The sequence below is a fragment of the Myodes glareolus genome, chromosome 9 (assembly GCF_982192425.1).
Source record: "Myodes glareolus chromosome 9, mMyoGla1.1, whole genome shotgun sequence".
Classification (NCBI taxonomy): Eukaryota; Metazoa; Chordata; class Mammalia; order Rodentia; family Cricetidae; genus Myodes; species Myodes glareolus.
In genome coordinates this window covers 32,341,821-32,369,590 of record NC_142034.1, presented here as the reverse complement: position 1 = coordinate 32,369,590, position 27,770 = coordinate 32,341,821, and the positions used below count along the sequence as shown (strand labels likewise).

Sequence of the window (27,770 nt, the reverse complement as noted above, 5' to 3'; positions counted from 1 at the left end):
GCCGGGGAGGCGGGAGGCGGGAGGCTCCCGGGCCGTTTAAGCGGCCTCCCTCCCGCCCCCAGCCGCCTGCTCTGGCTCCGGCCCTGTGCTGACCCCCGGCGTGGCCCACTCCGACCCTGCCCAGCTGCGCGGCTCCCGCCTGGCACGCCGGCGGCCTCGGGAGCGGCTCAAACCCATGAGGCCCGCGCGCCCCGCCGCCGGTGCAGACGAGACGGAGCTCCCGGCCCCCGCGGAGAAGCGGAGGATCAATGCGGTTCAGGAATCGATTCCAGCGGTGAGAGCGCTGCAGGGCGCGTGCTCCATCCCGGGGAATCCCGAGCCCCGACCCGGACCGGCTCCCGGGGAGGACCCCTAATCCTGCGATCCCCTTCCTCCAAGCCGCTCGGGATCTGTGCCCCGGGACTCCGCATCTGCCTTGCCTCCTCAATCGGCTTGCACACCCAGCTTTGGCCCTTGCGATCCCCATCCAGGCACAGTTTCTGCTTGCTCCAAGCGCCCCACCCCAACCTTAGAGCCCCTCGAGTCCACTCAGGGCCCTATGCAAACATCCTTGTACAAACCCCCGTGTGAGGTCTCTTGGGGCTGCTCCAGCACCCTGTGGCGGTATTTGTCTTACAGCGCGGTAGGGAGCCTGGCCTGAGCGTTTTAAGGTGTTTTTGCCTGTGACTGGCCCTAGAGACAGGGAAACTGAGGCACGCTTCCCAGCGTCCAGCTTAGCCCGATGGTGTCGAATCTAGAGGTTCTCAGGCTAAGAGCCCCAGTGGGTTACTATTTGGGGATTTTTGTCAGGGACAAGTTAGCATTCAGGTGGAGAGATTTGCCTTTGAGACGCCTGTTTTTAGGAAATGGGGAGGAAGAACCGAGGAGACGCCACCGGAAGGCCGGTCGGCTGCTCCACAGTGGAGAGGTGGTGGGGACGCCCGAACTGGAGGGGCACGGTGGCCCTTCTCTCGGGGTACCTGCCCGGAATGAATGATGAAGGCTCTGGCCTTTTGTTCCCAAAGAAAGCTCTGGTCTTTTCTGTTTCTTTTAAGTGGGTGAAAGTTCAGCCGTCGGGTTTCTGGTAACTCTCCATCCCTTTGTCTGAACCTGGCAGCCATACCCATTTCCAGTCCTTCACCAACAGGCTAGCTTACTGTGAGGTGCCAGAGAATCCAAAAGCAGAAATGCGTGAAATCTTCCAGGCAGGCTATTGAGTTTGAAGTAGTCTGGTTGGTTTTTTGTTTGTTTGTTTTGTTTTATTTGTTTTTAAATTTCAAAATGTAAACCCACAATTTAGTTTTCCTATCTGGTCTTTTCAGCCGTTAATAATGCTTATCTCATTCCTCCCCAGTCCCAAAGTGTAAAGGAGCCAATACATACAAAGGATCAGTGTGGTCTTTGACATCAGTAGAGGGGATCAACTTGAAGATTTGGATTGCCTACCGAATATTGCTTATTGCTTGGTGGCTGACACTATTCTTGGAGGGGAACTACTATCCATGTCAAAGGCAAAAGGGCCTTGGTCTTCTTTTAGAACCTCGTGGATTTAAGACAGACTGTAACATGTGTGAGCCTCATGCCCTGTATATGTTGTTTGTTTGATCTGGTTTTCTCCTTTACATGTCTGTGGGCTTCCTGCTTTCAGAGAACAGTGGCTACATTCTAAAATATTACCCCTTCCCTTTTTGATGAAGAGTTTGCCTTTCTTTTCCTGTCCCTTTGAATACCTCTGTGAAAAGAAGGAAAGTGTCTCTTTTTGTTTGTTACACCAACACTCAAACAGCTCTAGAATGGAAAAATAAAAGCCACTTCAGCTGATGGAGCAATCTCTTTGATGGGCAGGATTTGCTCTCATCCTATTTTGCAGTCTTTTACCCATTCAAAAATTAGAAAACACGGAGATTATCTTTCGGAGTATCATAGAACGTAATGTTTGAGTGGTTACATGTTATTGTACTCCACAAATACTACTTGTGTCTTTCTTGATGATCTAGCCCTAGGTCTCCTTTGATTTTGATTGATGTAATCTTTTCATTACCTGTTTTTCTATTATAGGCTAGATTGGAAAGTTGTTTGTGAGCATCAGTTTGACTTGAAAATAAGCCTCCAAATACAAAGTAACGTTCGGACAGTCCTGCTTGTTATGATCCATACATTAAAACGTCCAGAGTAGTAGTCCACATATTTTTGTCTTCATTAAACATCTTGCTGTGCTATTTACACTATTTACCATAGTGACATGCAGGTAAATTACAGAGAGGCTGTACAGCGGGGGCGGGGGAGGGGGAGTTGTGAAGCGACCCACTGTCTTTGAACTGTGCCCTTTTCCCTGATAGCTGCGTTGGGACTCAGTTGAAGGACAGTTCATTAGACCATAGTTTATGCTCTGCCTCAATAAAAGAACACCTTGCAGATCCACTCAGAGTGGAAACTCTGGTTCCTGTGGCTTTGGATCGTCTTCCAGACTTCTGCCATTTATATGGAGGAAGACTGGAAGGGAAGAGTAAGACAGTGGTGGCTCCTGAAAAAACCCTTACGACGTGAAACAGTTCCTCTGGGATGCAGCTTATTTTGTACCTTGCTTTATTCCTTTTAGTCTAGTCTCAAGACACCTAAGCACGTGCCTGCACTCGCATGCGCACATGCGCGCGCACACACACACACACACACACACACACACACACTCCTCTAACAGCTCTGACATGATAGTAACTGTTACCATTCAATTACTGCCTGTGTGTGCCAGCAGCTGGCTGGATACTTGCATAGTTTTCAACTAGAAGTAATAGAACAGCAGCTAAGTTTAGAGAGTAACAAAGTCCTTACCTGGAGTGGCACAGGTGGTCAGAGGAGCTCAGTTTCCCGTCTTTGCAGTCACGTTTCACTCACCCATCCTGTCTCTCCACTAGGAAATGACCCTTCTTCCTCAGCCCCAGCTGTGATTGCCCTGCTGATTAGATTTTAAATTGAGTGCGTGGAAAGGCATCTCCTTCAAAACCTAAAGCATGTCTGATGCCCTTTTGGGATGGTTCTTAGAGTGTCGAACCACACAATGGGATGGTCCATCTCCCTTCAGTAATTGCCTAGAGGATCATCACTGACAAATGCCATGCTCAGTCCTAAAAGGAAGCTGGCATGGCAGAAGGATGCTGTGCACAGGGTGGATTAAAGCTACAGCATCCAACCGTGTTGAAGAGGCCTTAAGGCGCTCTGTTGTCTTGGCTTTTGGGTCTTCTGTTCATAAGACTCAGGGTTCCTTTGGCTCCGTGTCTTCCTGTTGCCCTTCTGTGTGGAACCTGTGCCATCTCCAATAAAACCAGATTGACTATGGGTTATCTCAGTAGCTGGGAGGGCTGTATTTTTATCCGTCCATTCAACATTTATTAATTAAGTTTCAGCAAAAAGATGAGCATTGTGCTTGGAACTGGAAATGACTTAGTGTAGACCACCTCCATAGATTTGTGTTACAGCGTGAACACAGAATTAAAACAAAACAAAGCAAACGTTTAGGGACCAAATTCTTTCTTTTTATGGTAAGGACTCCACTTGGGTGGCAAAGACCAAAGTGATGCTTGGTGATGTCTGGAAAATCTCTTAGCAGGTAACCCGAGTTAGCTTGGAGGAAGAGAAGCAAGTTGAATATTCTAAGGAGAAATAAAAAGCCAATGTCGTCTAGCAGATAAGACCTTCCTAGGCCAAAGAAACAGAAAGCTGGTATTAGCTGGAGGCCAGATAGACAAGAAGGTGGCACCTTGAACAAGGGAAGTAGCTACCAAGGCTTGTGGGTCAGGGAGGGATCAAAGTGTTACCCTAAACATTTTAGGAAGCTAAAAGATAGTTTTAAGTAGAGGCACACACTACAGTCTTTTTTTGGTGTGTGTGGGGGGGTTCCTTGTGGTCCAGGCTGGCCTCAAACTCACAGACAGCTGTCTGCCTCTGCCTCCCAAGAGCTGGGATTAAAGGTGTGCGCCACCACCACCTGGCTATGATCTCTTTTTAATAGAGAGGTATGACTACCATATGAAAAAGAGTCTGTCTTGGGACAGGCAACAAGGCCAGTTATGAGGCTTCGGTATCACAGGTAGGAGATGTTGCATGCTGGTTTTGTTTTTGTTGGGCACTGTGGAATTGCAGCGGCGAGCTGATTGGAAATATACTTTGAAAGCGCTGTTGACAGTATTTGGACCTGCGGAGTGGGGACCACAGGGGACTCAACCCGTGGGGTTCTGGTCTTCTGCCTATGAATTTTGCTGGACGAGCTGCAGACCTGCAGAGCCTGGTGCTTTGGTCTGGACTCAGCGTGCTAATGTATAAAGGTTGGTGCTGAACTGTTCTCTCCCTCCACAGCTTTGGAATTCTGGGTAGGGCAAAGAAGACATAAGAATAACCTAAAAGCCAGAGGCAAAAGGAATATTGAAACAGAAAGTGACTAAGGCCTGCTTCATTATTCGCCTTGTTAAATGTGATTGCCACACTCTGAACTAAATCAGAGCCCCTGCAGTTGTGTCCACCCAATCCGTGGCCCACATACCTTTCAGGATAGCCGTGAATGAAGCCTAGTACATCGGTAGATGACACTATCATGTTACAGTGACAGGTTGGGCACCCCTGCATGCCAGCTTCTCTGCCCAGGGCACTGAGTAGCTATTAGGTTGCTTTCTCATTAGGCAGAGAAGATTTCCACAGATGGGGGCCTTTTCCTTTCATCCTTAAACCTTTCTCCTTTTGGCAGTTGGCGAGAGGAGGCTCAGAGTGTGGGAGTTTATTTGCATTTTGCATCTGCTTTCCCATTTCGGCCTCAGGAATGGTTTCTTCAGAAACTGAAGGAGGGGGAGGAGGCTTGATTGCACTCTGGCACATCAAGGGAAATTGAAAACAATTGTATTATTATTTCCCAGCAGAACAATTGTGCGGACCTTTCTCATGGAACCCCACAGTAAAATGGTCTCAGGATAGCAGCTTTTTACCTTTGTTTATAGTAGAAAGCTCGCCCCTCCACCAGGATAGGGTATGTCAGTCACAAGAGAGGAATCTCTCTCTCTGTCTCTCTCTCTCTCTCTCTCTCTTCTCCCCTCCACCTCTTCTCCTTTCCCTTGTTTCCCTCTTTCTTTTTCCTCTGCACATGTATGCACAGGTATGTGTGTGTTCATGTGCACATGTGTATTGTATGCATGCACATGGAGGCCAGAGGCTAGCAACAGGTGTCTTCTTCAGCCACTCCAATAACTTCTGAGTAGCTCACTGAATTGGAGCTTACTAAGTAACCTAGGCTAAGTGATCAGTAGTGAGGATTTACTTGTGTCCATGTCCATAGCATTAGGATTACAGGTGCATGGACCTATGCCTAGCTTTTTTTGTTTTTTGTTTTTGTTTTTTTGTTTTTTTAATATCCATATTGGGGATTGAACTTGTCTCCATGCTTGCCTAGCAGATACTTTACCGACTAAGCCATCTCCCCTCCCTCCCACATTATTTTTAACCCGGATTCTTTCTGTCGGGCAGAGACCAGCAGACATGGCCATGCCGCTCCTTTCCTTGCAGAAGATGTGAAAGTCTATCCCCCATGCTGTGTAATGATCTGACTATTTTTAGACTCGGGCTGCTTGAGATAGACGTTGCTATTTTCGTCTGCAGCCTGGTGGTGGGTAGACAGCTCCTACTTCACCCTACATGGAGCACTTTCCATTTCGTCCGACCTCAACCATTTGGGAAGCCCGCTCTTCCACCCTTTGGAATTCCTAGCAGGGCGTGAGCCTCCGAGCTCAGTTGTTACCTCTCAGGGTGCGGATGTGGTGGATCCTCAGATTCTTGGGGCAGCACGGAAACATTCTTCCCCAGGGTGTAATTTCTGTTACTAATAAGATGTGCACAGCGGTGCTCTCCTCCCATAGGAAATGAGTGATATAATTTAGGGGATTGCCAGGGGAAAGGCCAGTAGGCTGGGACGTGCACATCAGCATGCGAGGATAGCTTGGATAAATTCTGAAGCGGCTCGGTGGGTTCTCTGTCCTTCCGTGGGTAGTGGATATACTCAGAAAGTTCATTTAGGGTCTAGCTAGGCGTCTAGTCCAAGTGAAATGTCTTCACAGTCCCATGCCCAGCCTGCACTGGGGATGGACCTTTCTGGGACTCCCTGTTGTGTCTTCCATTATTTGATCTGAGGATACCAGGTTCTTTCTAATCAGGGGGGAAATATTAGTTTGTCTTTTTTTTTTTTTTTTTTTTTTAATGGTTTAAAGATTGGCTTGATTGGGTACTGGCAAACAAACAAAACGACCTCCAGACTGTCTGGACTTTTTTTTAAAAAAATGGCTTTTGTTTTGCCTTGGTTTTTCGTTTGTTTTGGTTCTGTTTTACTTTGTTTTTGTTTTGTTTTGGTACTTTGCTTGTTGACAGGTGGAGCTCTGGGATTTCAAAGCTGTCAAAGCTTTTATCCGTTTGTTTCTCTGTGCCTGCTGTTTTGCTCTTTTATTCAACTCTCTCTCCCTGTGTGTGTGTGTGCATGTGCGCGTGCACACGCGTGTGTGTGTGTATGTATTTTAGAGCCACGGCCTCAAGGACTAACAATGTGTGTGGTGTTTGAAGCAAACTCTTTTCGCTCCGGGAGCAGGGAGGTGAAAACGTGCCTCGTTGCTCAGGTGGCCTGGACGCAGCTGGGTATCAAATAAGCTGCCTGGTGCCAGAACAGGTAATGCAATACAGGAGAACTAGTCTGGCAGGCCCTCTAATGTGGGATGCAGGCTGTGCAGATCTGCATACAGGAAGCGTGTTGTGTCCTGAGTGAGAAAGCAGAGACCTTCCAAATGCAGTGTGTACCCTTTTGTTTAGTGACAATAAGTAAAAGGCAGGGGAGGGGGAGCAGAAATCCTTACTTTAAGATTTAAAGCTTGGTTATGCACCACCCCTTTGATTTGGGGGCTGAGGGGGGCACAATTGAGTCTGATGCGGCCTCTGTTTGCTTTTGCTTGGCACAAAGTTTGCCTGTTGAGCAAACTCAAGGGCTATTTCATCAAATAAACTAGATGTTTGCTTTAGATTCAGTGTTGCGGCGGGCCAAGTTGACACCTCCTTAATGACTTTGGTTTTCTTGTTGATAACAGCAGCCTTTTCTTTTAGAAGGGACTGAACGGGCACTGCAGGCTGCCTGCACAGCCAGGGTGGAGTGTTTCTCACGTTATGGCTTCTCTTGTTTCCATAGTTTCATGAACCATCGGGCCCCAGCCAATGGCCGCTACAAACCAACTTGCTACGAACATGCTGCTAACTGCTACACACACGCAGTGAGTACACCTTTCCTGTCGCCGTTCTTCACACAGGGCTCTGGCGTGACAAAAGACTTCTCCAGTAACTTTAGCACTAGCGAGTGAACTACTCATCCCTTTGACCTTAAGTACCTGAGTGTCAGTGCTGGGTTATGTCACCAGAATCTGAGGGTTGTGAGCATGGAGAACGCTCTGGACACTCTACCCTGTATACAACAATACCACAAGCAAATATAAACAGAGAGGATGCTTTCATGCAACAAGAGTAAAAGCGACGTTATCTCTAATGGTGTTTTTTTCCTAGACAAATAAGTTTTTTTTTTTCTTTATGAAGAAACATTATTACTCTCCCCACTCTTGTCTTGTACTGGAGTAGTGGAAACTGGCTTCTGATGTTGAAATCTGGGTCTATGGTGTAAAATCTAACACAGAAGCTGACCATAGTGGCATGGTCCTGTAATCCCATCACTCAGGAGGGAGAGTATGGAGAACTCAAAGTCATCCTTACCTACTCAGTGGTTGGAAAGGAAGGAAAAGGGAAGGGGAGGGAGGAAGGAAGGGAGGGAGGGAGCTGCAATCAGAATTCTTAGATTCTGGTTTCCTCAAACTTCGGGCTTTAGAAATAGATTATTCAACATGTACTATTTTAAAATGATGAAAGCCCCCCAACCCCTTTGTTCTGCAAGCACTCCCAAATTGATAAAATGAGCAAGTTCTAAGTAAAAATCGGGACATACTAATTCAGCAGCTGATTTGGGGTGTGTGTGGTGTTTTATACAATATAATATGGGCTTAATTCACTACTTTACTTAAATAGTGGGATCCTTTACTTAAATAGTGGGATCACACGCAGGACAGAATGCTTGGAAATCGGACCTCTCTGGGGGTTCTAGAATGTACTTGATGTTTGGATATTTTTAGTACCTGCTCTGTATCAGGTTAGAGAGGAGACTGGAACAGGCTCTTGTTTAATGAAATTAGGGTAAAGAACAGCCATTTTGCAACAGCTGGGCAATGCTGTCTTTGCTTGTTTCTGCACCCATTGGCTGGCCCAGTGCCCTGAAGCAGGAACATCTGCTTCCAGTGCAGCAACCAACTCCATCCACCTCTCGTTCTGATTATCCAAGGGAGACGAATGTTTGCTTAACACTTACTTTCTGAAAACTGGCAAACCTCTGTGTTTCTTAAGCGGAAGTTGACGCCAAGGTACTCATTTCTCTTCCCTTCCTTCCAGCTCCTGATTGTTCCAGCCATCGTGGGCAGCGCCCTCCTCCATCGGCTGTCTGATGACTGCTGGGAAAAGATAACGGCATGGATTTACGGGATGGGCCTCTGTGCCCTCTTCATCGTTTCCACGGTGTTTCACATAGTGTCGTGGAAAAAGAGCCACTTAAGGTACCTGGGGCGGGGCACGTCCTGTGCATATTGACGCAGTTGGCTAAGCATGTTCTCAATTCCCAGGCCGCTACAGTTTAGTCAGGAGGGTGACGAGTGGACTTTTTCCTATCATATGGGCTTTGAGAGGTCCCTTAGTTCAAGGCATTCTCTTTGGGTTGGGCACAGTTTTGAAGACCCCACTGCTGTGTTTGCATCTGAGGAAGCGGCACTCTTGCTGGCTTTCGAGGGCTTGCAGCTAAAATCCCAAGAGCTTATTTCCAGTTCTCTCACACACACTAGAAATGCTGGGAGAGCCCTAAGAGCCATAGCTATGGCCTGCAAGGAAGGACGTTAAACTTTCCGCTCCAGTCCTCCTGTGTTTAACCTTAAGTAAGTAATTCCACCTCACTGAAAGAGCCCCAGTTTCTTCCTTACGAAACTGAAGCTTATCGTGCTGCCTCATAAGGCTGTTATGATGCGATAAAGGGAGCGAGGTGATACCTGGGAAAATAATTCGACAACTAGAGAAAGAACGGGGTGACTAGGAGATACCTCACATTGAAGATAAACCGTGGGTTACTTTTAAAACAGTACCATAGTAAGACCTAAAGTGTTTAGATCTGTGCATATTAGAACGAAGGACAGAGCGTTATCATGTGAAAATGACAGCTTATCAGATATAACCTTTAATACTTGAGTCGGTCAAACCCCAAAGAGGGAAACCATTTTCAGAAGAACGAAAGACTTGGAGCAGGTGACAGGTGATTCAGAGGAGCATGGCCCTTGAGCTGAGCGTGGTGGCACATGCCTGTGGTCCTAGCGTGAAGGAAGGAGGAGTGGGAAGATCAGAAGCTTGGGGCCAGCTTGGGTTGTAGAAGTGATACTGTACTCTGAAACAGAAATGGAAGAAAAGATCTGTGGTTTCATAGTGTTCAGGAAAAGAAAAAGAAGAAAAATATCGCCTGACATGATGGCACTCATGTTTCCAATTCTAGTGCCTCGGAGACTGAGACATGAGGAATGCCGTGCGTTTGAGGCTTCCTAGGATTACAGTGAGTCCTGGGTGTAACTAGTGAACTCTGTCTCAACAACAACAACAAAAAAAAGCAAACAAGACCAACAGCAAGGAAGAACCATTGCTAGTGGAGAGGCAGGTTGGGAAGGCAGGCTCTCAGCCCGCATTGTCTTTTCTCACCATGGCCTTTACAATTCTGCACGAAGGTTGCTCTCCGCTACCCTTGCCTATAAAGTGACAGTCCCATCCCTAGGATTACAATAAAACCACAGCATTAAATCACAAGGGCACTCTGGGCCACACTCACAGGACAGTCACAGCAGTACCTGTGCTGGCTTCCCGGGACACAGTCACAGGGCCCAGAGGCCCGTCTGGACGCAGAGCACTTCATTATCTTTTTGGCACGGCCTGACGCTGCGGTTGCCTCGGCTCACTTGGCTCTGATGTCTAGATTTCTAAATCAATAAAGAGTTGTAGATGCCTACTTCGTATTCGGGGCCTCCCTGGCAGAGTCTAAAGGAGAAGGTAGAAGAGAAACGAGATTCTCTTGAACCTTGAAAGGCATTGCTAGGATCACAAACCACATGTAGATTATTATTATTATTATTTTTTTTTTTGGCTCAGCATTCAATCACTGTCTTTTAAATGCCTAACAAAGTCAAATTAGGAGAGTGTAGGACAGTCCCAGCTTCTGAGTTTGTGCTGGGTACAACACTGAGAACCTTTACCACATTTCGTGTTCTCTCTGCTCAGGTCTTGTGACATGGTGTGAGTCAGAATGGTGGCCGGTGGAGCTTTTTGTTTTTGTAGTCCTGGGTACTGACTCTAGGATTTCATGTATGCTAGGCAAGTGTTTTGCCACTGAGCCACATCCCAGCCCTCTTCTTGCTTTTTACTTTGAGTAAAAAGTCACACTTGGATGCTCCCGATTGTCTTGAACTCACTGTGTATCCCAGGTAGAACCTTGACCCTAATATCGTCCCGCTTCAGACTTCCAGTAGCTGGGATCACAGGCCTGTGTCACAAGGCCTCGCTGTTGGCAGAGCAGGAGGAAAGTTCTAGGTTTGACCGTCTGCCCTAGCAATGTCTAGAAAGCAGAATTAGAAAGTCCTCAAGCCTTGCTAGGCGTCAAAATCATCTCAGGAATTCAAAACAAGAAAGTAAATTCTTCACTGTCTTCCCCTCTTCTGTTTTCCCAGCTCTTTCAAAGTAGACTCTTGCATCCATGAGTTTATGACTACTTTTATTCCTGGGTTTGTAGAGGTGGTGAAGTTTGGACTTTGCTTCATTAGACCTGCCACCGAATTATCAGGGAGTGAATTGCAGCTCCTGCACCATGCATCTTCTCAGAGATTTTTATTTATTTATTCGCTTATACCTCCTTGTCAATCGGCTTTGCCTAGTAGTGTGTATAGTGAGGCTACGCTGTGTGCTGAGGCCCCACAAAATTGTAGCGTTTACATCCTAGAAACCAAAAATAGACTCAAAATAATGTTGTGGGGCTGGACATTATAGCACATGTCTGCAGTCCCAGAACTGTGAGAGGTGTAGGCAAGAGGTTCAGGAGTTCAAGCCCAGCCTCAGCTCCATAGCAAGTTCCAGGCCAGCCTGGGCTATGCGAGACCTTATTTGAAAACTGAACAATAAAGACCGTCCTCTCTATGTATGTTTTCATTTATTCATTTGTGCATGTTTTAAAAGATTATTTCTATGTATGTATGTGCCCATGTGTGAATGTATGTCGTGTGTGTAATGTTGATGGAGGCCAGAAGAGGACATTAGATTCCCTAAAGCTAGAGTTATAGGTGGGGGTGAGTTGCCTGACGTGGGTGCTGGGAACCAAATTCAGGTCTTTCGGAAGAGCGGATCCCACGGAAGAACAGTATGCTCTCTTAACTGCTACATCATCTCTCCATTTATAATTTTAAATGGCCTCAACAAAATACTGGGTCTTTTTGACATTTCGTGGGTCAACCTCAGTGAGTTGGATCTTTGTATATACGTTTCTTGGCTTTGACTCTGGACCGGTTTAGAAGTGCAATGGCTACTCTTTCACAGCAAAAACGCCATATTTTTGTTTATTATTGCTGGCCCTAAATTACTGATTTTCCCTTAATACCACGTACTGTCCACCCTGGCATGTTTAAAATTAAAGTTGTGTGAAAAAACAAGAATCTGAACTCAGCGAAACAAAAGACTTTAAAATGGGAGGGGGAACCTAGCAGAAGGAAGGGAGAGCTGGGACAGTAAGAGATGGTGGAGAAATGAGTAGGACCGAATGTGTTGTGTGTGTATATGGAATTGTCAAAAATTAAGGTCAGAGAAAGGATATGACCGCGGCTCGGGGCATATTAGCTGGGCGCTAGGACTGAGCCCTGCTCTGTGATAGGAACCAGGCAGAGGTTCTGGCAGAAATTCTACCCTCACAGAATTTCATCTTCCAAAAGAAAAGAAAAACATTAGAAAAGACTCACGTCACCTGATTATCGTGGGGCTCCACTGTCTCATGCCTATTACGTGTACAACCTAAAAATATGAAGCTTTTACTGTGACTTCCTGTCATTAAAAAGAAGACCCGTGACTTTGAAGGGCGAGTTATGAATGCCGTGAGAAAATGAAACAAGCATGGGGCTTTTGACCTTGTAGAGCGATAGCCCGTGCTTCCTGTCTGAGCCTCTTGACAAATTTGCCTGCTTTGTTGACTTCCCCCCCACAGGACAGTGGAGCATTGTTTCCACATGTGTGATCGGATGGTCATCTATTTCTTCATTGCTGCTTCCTACACTCCATGGTGAGACAGACTCCGCGGGCTCTGGAAAAGCCTCTTGATGATTAGAAGCCCTCACTCCTTTCCTCTCTTTCTCCCCATCCCGCTTCGCAGCCCTCCTGCATGCACTCCGCCCCACCCACACTGCATAGACACTTGCCCTCCCTCCCATTTGATTTACGTGGTTACAGTACTCAGTGCTTGGAAGGCTGTCTGGCATGGAATCATTCTGAAGGAGGTGCTGTAGACTTGGGTGTAGCTAGCAGGCTCCCCTTTCCTCTCCATCTTCTCCCCATCTATCTCTGCTGCTTTTCAGAATATTTGAAGATGAAATTTGGCAAATGGAAATGCTGTAAATACGTACGAGGAAAAGCAAGCTTCCTTTTGTAATGTATACTGTTTGTTTCTGCTCACTTGGTTCTCTTTGGCTTAGGAACTAACCAAACTAGTTCACTCCTTGAACTATCTAGTCTCGTCCCTTGCTCTTACTGCCCTTCAGACCCAGACCAAATGCAGCCTCTTGTTGCTTTAAAAGCTGAAATTAAAGAAAATTTAGTTTTCCTTTATTAAGACCTAGCCCAGTTTTAAACACTCAGAAAGGACCTGTTGAGCCGTCCATTGCTGTCGTCAATAGAAACGGCAGGCCTCTAGAATCCGGCTCATGCCGGCGCAGTCACTCAAAAGAAATGTAATTATCTGTTAGAATAAAAAAAAGTATAAGGCCTCCCCAGTACCTCTCACTAAATTATAGGTCTGATTCATGTAGGAGCAAGCATGCTTAAAAGCTTTTGTGAAGCAATTTAAAGTAAATATATAAAAAAAATTAAATGTGAACTGAGTGATCACACGCAGAGTAGGAAATTTTTTTCTCATACAGTTTTTAGATATGTCCGTGGTTAATTTTCCATTTGGGAATCTTAATTTTATAGTTAGAGCCAAATGGCTCTATTTTTCATATTTATTAAATATTAAATATTTTTCATATTTATTCTTCACATGCCAGGGCACATGAGGTTGTGGTATGTTAAATTGTGATAAGAGACGCTCATAGCACAGGCTAGAGGAGTTCTCCTCGTATTCTGTCTTGGCAGAGAGATTGCTAAAAGAGACGAGTGTGTGTATTAGGTGTCTACTGTGGACATGTGATCCTGGTTCAGGATTATATTCTGGGTTCTCAGTGAGCTTTGTAAGCATTGCAGATGCTTGGTCAGAAATAAAACAGCCAGCAGCCTTTCCTTCAGTGGGTCCTGCTAGGGGGAGTCAGACTCAGCGGCATTCTGGCGTGTCTGTTTTTAGCTGGGACTATTTTTAAATCATGTCTATTCCCTAATACTAAAATTTGACCAGCAATCTTAACCTTTGGATGATTAATTTCACCAACCTTCCCCAACGCCTCCCTGCTGTGCTGGAGGCCTGCTGCCCTTGTCTTTAGCTTGCTGTGACTAGGAGAGCCTGGGCTCGGAATTCCTCTCATTTACCCCTTTGTTGTCGTTTACATTTGTAGGTTAAATCTCCGTGAACTTGGACCCCTGGCATCTCATATGCGTTGGTTTATCTGGCTCATGGCAGCTGGAGGAACCATTTATGTATTTCTCTACCATGAAAAGTAAGAGAAAAGTCACTTCCATTTGATCATTTACCATTAACTGCCTAAATTATTCCTGTGTTGCAGTGCGGTTTCCTTCGTGCTTGTACCTCACAATAGTAGAAATACATAAAGAGAAAATATATTGCTCTTAGTAAATCTTGACCTCCATTTGGTATTCGCTATTGCTGGGCGAGTAGGGGTGGGAAGGCATAAATGGCGTGTGTGTGTGTGTGTGTGTGTGTGTGTGTGTGTGTGTGTCATGATCAGGTTGAAAGACCAGTGCTTTTAGAGCCACTGGGACCTCATTTCTCATCCAGAGGCAAGCTGGCCCTGTCTGCTTCATAGACATCTCGGAGAATAGCCTTCCGGTTTCCATGGAGACCAAGGATAACCGATTGTAAGTGCCACAGCACAAAACTTCCCCAGATAGAAATCTGGAGAATGTTTGAGAAAAGAAGCTGACATTGGACACAGGTCCCCCACACCACACACGCACTCATAGCTGTAGTGTGAGCGACAGAAACAAAGGCCTATGGGAATTTACCATTTGTCGTGAGATTGTGTCTCTCGGGCCTATCAGAAGCTACACCCATGTATTTACAGACATAGCCACCTGAACCGTTTCTAAACAAAGAGAATACCAAATGGACATATTGATTCCGAGCTTATTGCAGACACCTGACTCCAAGTGCCCTTTGAATGTAATGAATTCTAAATCTGTTGTGTAATGTGTTATCAATCCAAGGGAACATTTGGTTCTTGGGTTCACACTCCCAGGTGATACCCTCTAGACAGCATAGCAGGTGAAGGCAGACCTTTCTGACAAATAAGCTCTGGAGCCCATTCTTCCTCCGCTGGGATTGGAGATCTCAGATGTCCTGCAGCCCAATGGAATGAGACTGGAAATTAATGTACGAAATGAAGAGAAGCAGGAAACACATCCTTTCCTCTGGTTGCAACTCCACCCCTGAAGAAGGCCGTTCCCACCTGTTCTCACCATGTTAAGGTCCTTTTTAACCATGGATGGAACTGGTGGTGGACCAACCCGTGCTGGGAAAGGGAAAAAGAGCGTACTGGACTAGATTACAACTAGCTTTAATGGCAAACCTGTTCTAAGCAGCCTGTGTCAATCTCTGCCCTTTTCATCCAAGAAGAAATGTTACCTCATCATTACCCAGTTTGGTATGTTAGGGAGAGGCTCGGTGGTCTCCTACTGGGAAATGAATTTCCTTTGAGTGGTTTAAAAGCTTCTCTTTCTCTTTCAAAACGAAGCAAGGAGAAGCTGGCATGTGCATGATCTAAGCATTCCTGGGATGTGCGTCTAACTCCTCCTGTGTTCCTGCAGGTATAAAGTGGTTGAGCTTTTCTTCTATCTCACAATGGGATTTTCTCCAGCCCTGGTGGTGACTTCAATGGTGAGACACAGCTTTACAATTTCAGTTCCTTCCTTCTAAACTCCCGATACTCTGATGTAATGATAGGTAGACAGTTCTGCCCTTTGGAACTATGATGTGCCCATTAACTATTAGACGGAGAGCGAAACCCACAAAGATGATGCAGTGTGCCACCGACTTGCCCGGGGTACCACATAAGGATTGGCTGGCAAAGCTCTGTGTGTTAGATTTGTTCTGTATTTGTTTGTTTTGGATGATGGAGCTGGTCGTCCCCGCCACCACACACAGTAGGTCATCATCCTTCCAGGGAAGAGTCTGGTCAAACAGAAGTGGCTGTTCCTGGTTCAATGATGTAGCTGTGTGAGCCTGAATCTCTGGAAGAGGCTACTGGAGAATAAGCCTGAATTATTGACTCATAAGAATCTGAAGAATTAGGATTATGGTGGCCCACAGCTGGGGTCCCTACCCAGCCGAGACAGAAAAATGACAAGTTTGAGATCAGAAAGTTCTTCTCTCCAAAAAGACAAAAAAGAAAGAAAAGAAAAATTTAAAAATAAACACGCACAATTTGCTTCTGCATCCTATTGGACAGTTTTCAGTTCCTTTCATTCTTTTTTTTTTTTTTGCACTTGCTTTTAAGTAATATTATATCTTTCTGAAAAAGGAAAGTACTCTTGTTTGTTTGTTATTTTACTTTTAACTTTGCTTGAAGATAACGTTTGGGAACTTAAAGTGTTATGTTATCTTTAGTGGACTCTTGCATATAGCATATCTTAAATTCTCTTTCGACTTGAATACTGCTTAGAAATCGTTGCAGATCTCTCACTTGGACTCAGATATATGCATTGCAGTCTGATCTAGTGCTACCGGCTCATTGCTTATGTTCTCCGGTGCCTTGTGTTCAACACAGGGCATTAGCCACTGTGTTAATTAAAGAAGTCCAGCTTGTTCAGTTTGAACTCTTTTCTTTTTCTGCAGTTGCCCTGAGTCAGAATTGTACTTGAGATTTCATTACTGAGTTTTTTCATACAGTGTGAGAACATAATTCCCTCCCTCCTCAGAAAAATGCCTCTCAGAGCTGAAACCTGGTTCTGAATATTCCAGAAAGATGCTTGTGAAAATGTCAAAAATTACATCGCCTTGAGATGGGAGCTTGATGATGTACCTGGCCCCATCATATATGCATATTTAAATACATAGATCGATGTATATGTGTGTTGTGTGTGTATCCATAGGTGTATATATATAGTTCAGTTGGTAAAAGCTCCAGAGAATGCAGAGAAAAGGGAAGTATGTGACCGAAATGAGAAAATGGGTCATGGCTGTTTTATCGTTAGAGGGCAATTCAGGACATCCAGAGCCATATAAGCAAAGTCTATGTGGATTGGTTACTAATTATTAGAACAGAATTTCAAGTCAATTCCCTCCGGCTGTCATAAAAGCAGGTTTGTCCGGTATTTTTACTAGCCCAAATCTTTAATCAGCCCTTTCACAGGTGGTATAATAGCCCGTGACTAATGTTTATGAAAATGAAGCAGGGTAATTCACACTCGCTGTCACAGAACTTGGGGTCCAACAGGCAGATACAGTTTCTGTTCAGTAAGAGACTAATAAAATTTTATAATGTCCTTGATGGGGAGAGGGGAGATGAAGGACGGCCGACTCAGGTTGCTATGGGAACATGAGATCGAAGTGCTAAAATAAGTGATAGGTAAGCTGATTCGAAAGACAGGTAGGGACCCGGAAGTGGTCGGAGTGAGGCAGGTGTTACTGTTAGAGGATACAGCAGGCCTCGGGGTGAGTGGCACTGTCTTTGGAGAGCTGATAATTACCTGGGGGATCTAAGCGGAGTCCGGATCAAAAGGGTTATGTAAGAGTGAGCGCCCCGCGCTGTGGATCTCAGATTTAATCCCTCGGCCACAGAGAGAGAGAGCTAGAAAATGAACTAAAGCATTTGGGTTTTCCCGCATCGAGCACAGATAGTGCGGGACTGTGAGGCTTGCGGTAAGAGAAGCCAAACACTGAGCTCTGTGTTCTGCCACCTCCCCCATTGCCGTCCTGTAGACTCCAGGAGAAGCCCAGAGAACAGCTGTCTGCCCACAAGTCAGCTGGGAGACAGCTCATGGGGAGGGACCTAGGGAAGAGATTGCTGTTGAGAGAAACCTTCAGAAATCTACAGAAGAGTATGCTGGGCCAAGCGTCAAGCTGGATCTGTGCAGGGCAAAATTCTGTAAGCCCTTACTGAGAATAGCCATTTGAAGGCAGTAAACAAAATGTTGGTGCCAGGAGCTCCCATTTCGGAAACAGTGGAGTTTCTACCATCCCAGTGGTGAGACCACACTGGACCTCAAACATCTTCTGCTTTCAGGTGCCCGGAGTCACCTCAGGGCCGGAGTTCCTCTGCCCCCATGTCTTAGTTGCTTTTTACCATTGTGACAGAAAGCTCAAAAATAAAAATAAATCAAAACAAAACAAAAAGCCACAAAAACCAGAGGGAGGATTTCTTTTGCCTCTTAATTTCAGAGGCTTTCGTATATCTACCGTCCCTCGGCTGTTGCTTGTGGACTGTGCATCGCAAGGCACATTGTGGAGGAGCAGGGTGGCTCAGCTCATGGCAGACAGAAAACTGGCTTAGTAGGAGCCAGGGACAAGCTAACCACTTCAGAGGCATACCCCCAGCAACCCGCTTCCTCCACATTCTAATAGGTCAGTATATAAATTCTTTTGATCAAAATAGACAGCATACTAGGCTATGAAATAATCTTGGACGCTAAAGAATTGAAACTGTCCCACAAAAAGGAAAGATAGAGAACATCCAAATGTTTAAAGATGAAACAGCACACTCCTATATAAACTCCTGGGTCTTTGACTAGACTGTGAATGAAAATGCAACCTGACAACTTGTGGGCTGCAACCCCAGCGGTGTTGGGAAGGACTGTGGTGCTTCAGATGTCTCTGTGAGTGTGCGGGCTGATGGTGTGAGTCATCTTGACCAGGCCAAGGTACCTAGATGTTTGTCAGTTACCAGCCTAATTGTTGTGAAGGTACTTCGTCAGTAATGTTAGCATCCAATTCAGTAGACACAGTGTGTATTTCCCTGTGATGTGGGGCCTCCAGCAGTCCCCTGAGGGACTTAGGAGAGGTTTTGCTAGGAAGGGTCCTGAGCAACCTTTCTATGCCAACTGCAGTAGTAGCATTTGCTGGACGGTAGTCAGTGCACCCCTGCGGAGTTCAGCCTCGCTGCGCCATAGTGACATGAGCCAGTGCCTTACAGTCTGTCAGTACACACATGCACATGCGTGTGCATCTGTAATGCATGCAGACATCCACATATGTCTTACGGATTCTGCACCTAGTCCTACACCAGGGTAGTCCTGGAAACCTGGCTAGGGTGATGAGGGAATGAAAGAAGAACAGAAAATCTGGGATCAGGTAGCATGCTGGTGGGAAAGAACGAGAACCAGACTTTATCTGTAGATGACTATCACTGTATAGAAGCTGGTATTTACAGAAAAGTCCTAGACATGAAGAATGAGTGTAGCAATGCATGCAGCTAGATACAAGGTTACCCGGAGGCCTCACACCTGCTTGTGCTACTGCCGTGTCTCTAGTGATCCCTGAGAAATTTTGGCACATTTTGTGAGTATTCAACACTTAACATCAATGGGATGCTGAAGATAGCCACCACAGCCCTTAAGGGTGTGGGAAGGAGATATGTTTGTGTAGTGATGGAGAAAGAAGACCCTGACCTCACCAAGAGGACTGCAGAGCTCAGGGAGGATGGGGTAGAACACGTGATCACCATGTGCAGAAGCCAGGCCCTTAGAAGACCCAGACAGGTTCCTGAACTGACAGACGGATGGAAAGTACAAGGCTCTGACCAGTGGTCTAGACAAGTCGTGCTGTGAGGACCCAGGGCAACTGAAGAAGATTGGAGCCCACAGAGGGCTATGCCACATCTGGGGCGGTCAGTTGTCTATGGCCAGCACGCGAGACCACTGGCTTCTCGGACTGTCCCCTGGGTATGTCCAGAAGAAATAAATGTAGCCCTTTTCTGTTTATTGAGGAAGCAGTGACATTTATATATGAACATGACTCAATTGAAGACGGGAAATGTTTTTAGGAAAAGGCTTAGAACATTTTGAGTGTCAATCTCGTGTCACACACAAACGTAATTTGAAGTATGGGCTTAGCTATAAAGCAGCCAAGCCTAAAGTTTCCTGAAAACAGAAACTTCGGCCACCTGGAACATGTTGTCATCAGTTTTAGGAGAGGCACAGATTTTGTGAGCTACGGAAATAAAGACCATGACAGAAGAAAAGCATGTCGGGGAGTTTTTCAAAATTAAAGTCTTTGCTTCTCTGAGGACTCAGTAAAGAAAATGGACAGGCAGTCACAGTTTGGCAGGAAGTGCTTGCTATGTCCATAATAAAGCCATCTGTGAAATATATGCTTAGTCTCTGAACCTCCAAGTCAATCCCAAAGTCATTTAAAGATAGGTAAAAGATTTTAACAGAAAGAAAAATATATATAAAAGAACCCATTACCCTTTGAAAAGACATGCATATAGTCAGTGGTCAAGAAAATGGAAGTTAAAACCCTTGTGACTGCTACAATATACCCCAGAGAACAGTTATGATTAAAAATATGAGATCCACACTAGTAGCCAGGATGTGAAATACTATGCCCCACCTCTCTATATTGTATTAAATGATAGGACCCACCTCCAACAGTTTTGTTTCCTAAATTTTTAGTTTCTAATCAAATTAAGCATGCATTTATCCTGTGATTCAGTGGTTTACTTAACAGAAATAGAAACACACATCTCCAAAAAGACTCATGAAGTTAAGATTAGTCTCATGCATAGCAATCCCCGAAATGGCAAGAATTAATAACTTATGTTTGATGAAGGAACTACTCAGCAAAAAAAAAAGTAAGTATGCTCATGTGATGGCCAGAAAATAAGCAATATATAATTCCATGTATGAAGCTCTAGAGCAAGTGGGCTTTATATGTGTGGTGGTAACATAATAACGGTGCTTGCCTTTGCGGCTGGAGGGGTCCACGATTGGTTGGCAAGGGGGCACCAAAGAAGTTTACAGGGTTGTTAGCGTTATATGGATGTAATCAATGTAATCAAACTCATCCCGTTCTGCCTACTTGTTCTGATCTGTATACTCCATAAAATTAGTCACACAAACCAGTTTTGAAAACACCCCTCTCCCCAATCCCAGATGAAAGTGCAGAAGGCAGATTTAGTTCATTGACATCCCAATTCTGACAGTAGGAAACTCCAGGGCCTTGCGCAGAGTTCGTAAGCTCTCCGTTTCCTGTCAGTAAATGCTGTTGGCAGTTGATAGTGCCCAGTTTAGGGTCATGAAGATTAGAGTGAATACGTACACTTGGGTGCTACCCGCAGCATCTTGAGTCAAAAAGAACAACACTTGGCTTCCTCTGGAATTAAGTCTGTTCTGGTCTTTCAATGTCTGATGAGATAAAAGTCTTTTGGGGAACTGTCTCTTAAAAGAATGTGTTTAAAAACTTACGGGTATACTTCGTTTGGTCTCTTGCTTATCTGAACAAAGAGCGTTGGAGTGTCAGGAACTGTCTTTTAACAGGATGTGTTTAAAAACTTACTGGTGTACTTCATTTGGTCCCTTGCTTATTTGGACAAAGAGCATTGGAGTGTGTCAAAATCAAGCCAAAACCAAAGCATGGTGTCTCTGAGAACAGAGTGTGGATTGGCCAGCCGTGTGACTTTGTCAGGCTACTACTCCGAGTCTCCTTCCCTCCAAATAAGGAGGTATTACACGAGTCCCTTCCACTTGGGGTTCTTACTCGCCTAAGAGTCTGCTGCAGCCATTACCCCAGTGCTCCTAATGCATGTACAAGGATGTTATATCATGGGTGTTGATAGCTCTATAACCTATATGAGTTAATACATGCCTGTGATAAATTGGCTTGGATTTTTTTTTTTTTTGGCTTTTAGTTTGCTTTTGTTTTTTGTTGTTGTTACCATTTTTAAAGTCTGGTTGAAATCTCTTCTGAATAAAGAAAATCTGTTACCGGTCATTTTGAGTCCTCCCTAATCTTTTAATCCTACAGAACCCGGAGGTTCATATGAATGTTGAAGTAGGGCTGATCATCACACCGGGCCTGATGTCCTCTCGCCTGGCACTTAGCTCCCTCTAGCCTGCTGTCATTGCTTCTGCCTAGGCCTATGGGCTCTTTCCTAGCAGATGGCTGAGCTGGAATCTTCCCCTTGTGTTTGTCTGACACTGGGACTTATGGATTTGCTGTCCTAGGGCGTCCGCATTCGCTTCCAAAGCCTCACCACCCTCTGGCCTGGCTTTTACTCCCCCTGCAGGGCCGTCTGCAGCACTGCCTCCTTCATCACTGCATTCATCCAAGTCAGGTCACGGTTTTTTTTCTTGTAGATGGACCTTTGACTCTCTCCAGACAACCTTAGAAACCCTTGCTTTTGACTTCAAATACACAGGCCTTTACCACCTGGCGGCACAGGGCGAATTAGGAAATTCCTCGGGCTGTGTGACATGTCCCCTGTTGGCAGTTCGAGTGCCCTAAATTCATACATGCTTCAAAAACCTAAAAAAGCAATCAATGTAGATGCTGCTACAAAGGTCAAAGGCCTGTGATAAGCCTGGCAGAGATATGAGTTATAAACTAGTTTCTTGGGCCTCCTGCATGTGGCAGGAAGCTTTCAAAGGGCAATATGGGAAGTAAAGATTACTCGGGCCTTTGGAGGCCCTTTATGGCCAGCTGTGATTACAGTCTGCTTAGATACACAGTTAAATGAGAGAATCACCGCTTTGTCCTGTGGAGCCTAGAATGTGTTCAATGGTCAAATCATGCCCGCAGATCCAAAGGGTATTCCAGGTCAAGCGGGATGAGGCATGTTAGGTTTATGTTTCCACATGTAGCAAACCAGGAGCCTTTGGGGGGGGTGGATAGAAGGTGATTCTGACCTTGTCACATTGAAGTAACATCCAGCCTTTCCCTTTGCCTCTGTTGACAGACTAACACAGACGGTCTTCAAGAGCTCGCCTGCGGGGGTTTGATTTACTGCTTGGGAGTTGTGTTCTTCAAGAGCGATGGCATCATTCCGTTTGCCCATGCCATCTGGCACCTGTTTGTGGCCACCGCCGCTGCCGTGCACTACTATGCCATTTGGAAGTACCTTTACCGAAGTCCCGCGGACTTTATTCGACATTTATGACCAATCTGTGCTAGGTCTTCTGATCAGTATTATCTCAGTTGAGGCGCTCGGGTCGGGGTGAGAGCTGAATGTTGCACAGGGAAGAAGAAGAAGCAACTTGCACTGACTTGGTTTAATTTTTTGACTCTAATTACTGTGAAAGTATAAAAGCTGTGTCCTGGAGTCTTCCTCCTCCCAGCCAGCAAATGAGGTAGTGAATTAATTCTTCATTCCATTCCACTATCATGAAGGACTCTGGGTAGACTTGGCCAACTGATGTTTACAAACCAGAATTTTGTATTTTCGTTTTACAGATTTTACTAGATGAGTTTTTCTAAATTCCTAGGCCAGGTTGTCAAAGTCAGTGCAGTCACGCGACTTCCTTTTTAAGAAAAACAAAGAGTCGTTTCTACCACTTTTCCCGGTCACTGTTAAAGAATCATGGAAACATCACACTACTTTCTACCATGTTTCATCTTGACATAACATGATTGTTTTTTAAAAAAAAAAGAGGCTGTAGTTGTTTTGTAAATTTTTTAAAAGCTGTTTCATTGACGTGCACCCACACGGTTCCTCCTCCATGTCAAGTTCTGCAGCAAGCGGTCAACATTCCACAAACAAACGTACCTCTTCTGATGGTTTTATTCAGAATTTGCCAATTTAAAAAAAAAACCCACAAAACTGCAGTTTTCCCAACCTTTCTGCCAATCTCTGACCCCGAATTCTGTGCTGCTGTGGGGCTGATAAACCCGACCTGGTGTGGCCCACCAGGGATGAAGAAGTAGTTGGATATCATTGCCTTGTTCAGAGGACGTCGCTTCGGTCCATGCCTTTTCCAGGTTTTCTCCAGGGTCTCTTTCCACAGCGGAGGAGGATCCTGTGCGTATTATGATAGTATTGTTGGGTTGCCCACCGGCCAGACACTTCTCATGAGCGTTCTGAATTATGGTGAATTGTTGTCACGTTGGTGGCCAACGGTTCGGTCGTCGTGGTTAAGTCACTGAACTTTCTTGTATCAGTTTGATATTCATTTGAAATTGTGCGACTAGATATATAAATTCACATTTCTGCCTTTTCCTCTGCATTTTTCAATATACCGTTTCTTTTCATACCATTTATAAAACTTGGATTGACACATAGAAACTCATATCAGTGGTCCATGGTTTTATGCTGACTCAGTGGAGTGGTATTTATATATTATTTCTAGTTTTCTCTCAATGTCTTATATTAAGATTGATGTATCAGTTGCTTTGTTGTTCATCTTTCTTGGGGTTTAAGAGAAATGAAGTCACCTTGCCTTTAGATCAGATGTGAATATAACCTGTTTGCTTAGAAACAGGCTCGCTCGATGGAGCTGTCAGGTTGAACATCTGCTTTATTAACTGAAATTCTGTACCACTGTAATTTTAAAAGAAAGTTTATTTTGTGTGTATGTTCAGGCTCTGATTTGGGGAAATTGTCAAGGCATGACAGAAGAATGGATACTTGCTGGTGATTTCTTCAGAGGGCAAAGGGCACCCAAGGATCGTACCAGCCGGGTCACTCTCTTTGCATGATTCTGAACAGTGAGCTGCCTGTTGTTTGACTGTGTATAATATTTTATTTTAAATATATTAACCTTTGTGGATTCATTTAAGGTCTCCTCATAAGCAACACTGTCAAAACCACTAAAATGTATGTAAAAACGTGTGCTGTAGATTAGAATAAAGTTGTTACTTGGGTTGACTCTGTTGTCTGGAGCATATGGCTGAAAGTCAGGCTGGGTGTTTGAGCGCTCGAGCGTATCACACATTTGTAGCTTGTGTAGTCATCTTCCAGAACTCAGAACGGAGAGGAAAACAAAACGGCCCCTTTCCTGTTTCGCTTTCTGATCTGCCTGCTGAATACTGACTTGCCAGAGCTAACTCAAGCACCCATCAACACATTACCAGTTTGCCTGCTTGCCGGGTGTGATGATGTTCACATGAAATCTCAGCATTTAGGAAACTGAGCTGGGAGGGTTTTAGGTCAAGTCCCAGCTACATAGTGAGAGATCATAGCATATATATAATAGGATTGTGTGTGTGTGTGTGTGTGTGTGTGTGTGTGTGTGTGTGTGTGTGTGTGAAAGAGAGAGAGAGAGAAAGAGAGAGAGAGAGAGAGAGTGCGCGCGTGCAAAATGACAGTGGTTACTTTTAAAAAGCCAAGCCACACAGCTTGAAGAGACCACTCCATCCCTCCCTGCAGATAGTTAGAAGCTGCCTGTGCTGTGGTCTAATTGCTGCCTCTGATTTATGCTCCTAACCAGCACCTGGCTCTCCCAAGCTCTTTGTCACGTATGCTATTGAACTCAGTCACTTGATGTGAAACCTCCCCTAATAGGTTGTAAAAAGTTCAATTTCTCCTCTATTGGGGATTTGTTCAAGGAGGTGTTCTGAAGACAGCTCTCTGAAGAGACTCTTCCGGCCTTCTCCCATCAACCGTCTTGTGGCAGAGTGTTTGCTCTCTGTCTCTCCCTCTCCTCATTATCAGTCCTGAGTGAAACTCCTCTCCAGGTTTCTAGGAGAGCCGCTCTCTTGCTTTAGGGCCCTGCCACTGTTCCTCCTTCAGTGTATGATAGCATCTGCTGTGTCCTGCTCTTCCTCCCATCCCGAGTCCAGAAGGTTAGCCGTTTGTAGATATGTCTTTACCCAGGGCAGCTTTTGCTTAGCTTATGTAATGCATTGTGTGATTCAGATTAAAAACTTGCGTGCGACCAATGGCGAGGTTACTCAGCACTAGAACCCTAACCACAGCTCAAGTGTTAGGTGTCATTTCTTGACTTTTGTTTCTGGTGCTGGGGATAAAACTTAATACCTACACACTGGGTGAGTGTTTTACCGTGGAGCCACACCCCCTAGCCCCTCTCTGTACGTCAGGCAGTAAGAGGGAGGTGACTTGCTTCTGACTGCTCCATCCTCAATTGAGGAAAGGCCCTGGGTCAGCCCAGCTCCAGAGCCTTGCTTTTGCCAGGTACCACTGCCTTGCTAGAGTCAGCAGAGTCAAAGAACTTGAACCGGATATTCGCCAAGCGGGGACACGGGAACGAAAATGGTTTCCATACAGTTGAGAGTCTCGGTAAGTGCCAGAAGACCCTTCAATGGCACTTTGAAGCCATTTTCAGGAATTCTGTCCACTAGCCCCAGGGTGCTAGCACCCATTTCTAGAGTGCCCGCCCACCTGTGCGGCCCCCCTTATGTCTCCTGTCTACAGCAGTCCTTAAAGACTAAGATCTCTCTTACCACCAGTCCACCCATCCTTGATTTCTCCTCCCACTGTTCCCACAGCCAGTCTTCACAGCTGTAATCTGTGCCTTCCTTACCCCTCCATGATAGACTTGCTTGCCCTGCCCCCCCCCCCCGCAGCAAGGATCTAGAAAATCCTAGTTAGTCCTCAGACTACTGCAGCTGCCCTCTCGTTGGTTTCTGCCCCTGCAGAACCTTCTCTGAACAAGCAAGCCTCCACATTGCTGCCAGCATCGTCTGAAATCAGACCTGTGATCGTGAACTCGGCTTTGCAACATCCATAGATTCCTGCCCAGTGCTTCGGCCTGGACTCTTCTCACACAGACTCCCCTGTGGTTTTGCCTCTCCTAATGAAGCCCATGACGTGATTTTCACAACCTCCCATCCGATGCCTGTGTCCTCTTGCTGCTTCTGTGTCCGCTACAGCTAGGCACACGAATTGCGCTTACCCGAACCCTTCTTACCCAGCAACATGCTCGTTCCCAACCACCAAAATAGGCTAAGCTTTACCTTGGCGTGGATGCGGGTGCCGGGCTTGGTTAGAAGTCCTCCCATTCAACACAGCAGCTTTGACATTCCTTCCGCAGCTCTATCTCCTGGTCTTTCATCCTGAGAAGGAAGTCTTTCAAAAGGGAAATGAGTTCTACCTACCTCTGTTCTCAGCCTCTAGTGACGCACTGGGCTCAAGCTGAGAAAGTGTGAGGAGCGAAGGACAAGAGTGGTTGGGGGAGACAGGAGGGCTACTGTTTTGGATCTCAGAACTTGGCTTTTCTGGACTAGTTGGAACTCAGCTTTCAGGTTCAGAAAGCTTGTATAGGCCACAAGGAAGTTGAGAAGCTGGGCTGTCGACGTTAGACGCTACTCTACATAAAGAAAAGTTACACTTGCTTATGGAAGCTTTCATAAAACCCATCAAGAGTTTACAAGCTTAGAGAATAATCCTTGCCTACCTTATTTCCCTAGGGCCCTTCCCCCTTTTCTGACTTAATAATAAAATGAACAGAATCAGCGCTTGGTTCTGCAGCCCTGGGGCCTTCACGCAGATTATGCTAAAGGGCAATAACTTTAAAGCGCTTATTGATATCATACTGTGGATTTTATCCCTGGGTCATGCAAGTGTACAATTCTTGGAAAAATAAAGATAGAAAAAATTGAAATCTCCGAGTTGACTCCTCGGAATATACCTCCATATATATCAGTCTTCTCTTCCACGGTTATAGGACTTGGTTTTGGTTTTATGCAGCTGTCTATCACATACCTAAAAATTGTAGGGGCTGGAGAGATGATTGGGTGTTGAGAGCATAGACGGCGGCTCTCGTACAGACCTGTAACTCCAGCCCGTGTGGAACCCAATGCCTTTGGCCTTTGCAGACACCTGCATTCATGTGCATGTGAACAGACATAGAAATGCGTACACAAAATTAAAAATTTTAATAAAAACAAAATTTTTAAGAATGTTTATATGGCATTCCATTTTCCACACTTACCACATGCATTGAAAACTGTCATCTAGCTCTCGGCTGGTGAGATAGGACTAGCTAGCTAGCTCAGCAGGTCAGGGCATTTACCACCAACCTCAGCTCCATTCCCGAGACCTACATGATGGAAGTAGAGAACTAACCCCCAAAAGGTTTCCTCTGACCTCCATGTGTGTGTTGTGGCAGGTGTGCAGCACACACACACAAACATAAATGTTTTCCAAGTGTGTATGATATGTGTTCTAATACATCATTTTAATGGGCAGAATAGTCTTTCTGGCGCAGTACTGGGCACTGAAGCTGAGACCTCATGCATGCTGAACAACTGAGCCAGAATTCTCTGTGGCTCTACCATTTCCCAGAAGCAAAAATTCTGCTTAGCCATGCAGCTAGTTTTGGAATTTTTTTAGGGCTCTTTTTCAATATTT

The 27,770-nt window shown here is 45.4% G+C and overlaps 1 protein-coding gene across 5 annotated transcripts; it reads left to right on the top strand.

Annotated features, from left to right (window-relative positions):
* Nucleotides 1–24,326, top strand: Mmd (monocyte to macrophage differentiation associated). Of its 5 annotated transcripts, none has more exons than XM_087910111.1 (7): nt 1–274; nt 7,181–7,262; nt 8,479–8,639; nt 12,353–12,427; nt 13,908–14,009; nt 15,337–15,406; nt 15,639–16,344. In XM_087910111.1, exons 1-7 carry the CDS (start codon nt 249–251, stop codon nt 15,747–15,749), a joined length of 627 nt encoding a protein of 208 aa, XP_087766237.1. In that variant the 5' UTR covers nt 1–248; the 3' UTR covers nt 15,750–16,344. The 5 variants fall into 5 exon arrangements, with proteins under 5 accessions (XP_087766237.1, XP_048302837.3, XP_048302833.3 ...); XM_048446880.3 differs by having other exon boundaries at nt 2–274; nt 15,648–16,344; XM_048446876.3 differs by lacking the exon at nt 15,639–16,344 and adding an exon at nt 22,422–24,326 and having other exon boundaries at nt 8–274.
* Nucleotides 24,327–27,770: the final 3,444 nt, after the last annotated feature.

Coding starts and splice junctions, on each gene's coding strand:
- Mmd (XM_048446876.3), top strand. CDS start 249: ATGCGGTTCAGGAATCGATTCCAGCG. Junction 275..7,180: donor TTCAGGAATCGATTCCAGCG/GTGAGAGCGCTG, acceptor TTGTTTCCATAG/TTTCATGAACCATCGGGCCC. Junction 15,407..22,421: donor CCCTGGTGGTGACTTCAATG/GTGAGACACAGC, acceptor CTCTGTTGACAG/ACTAACACAGACGGTCTTCA.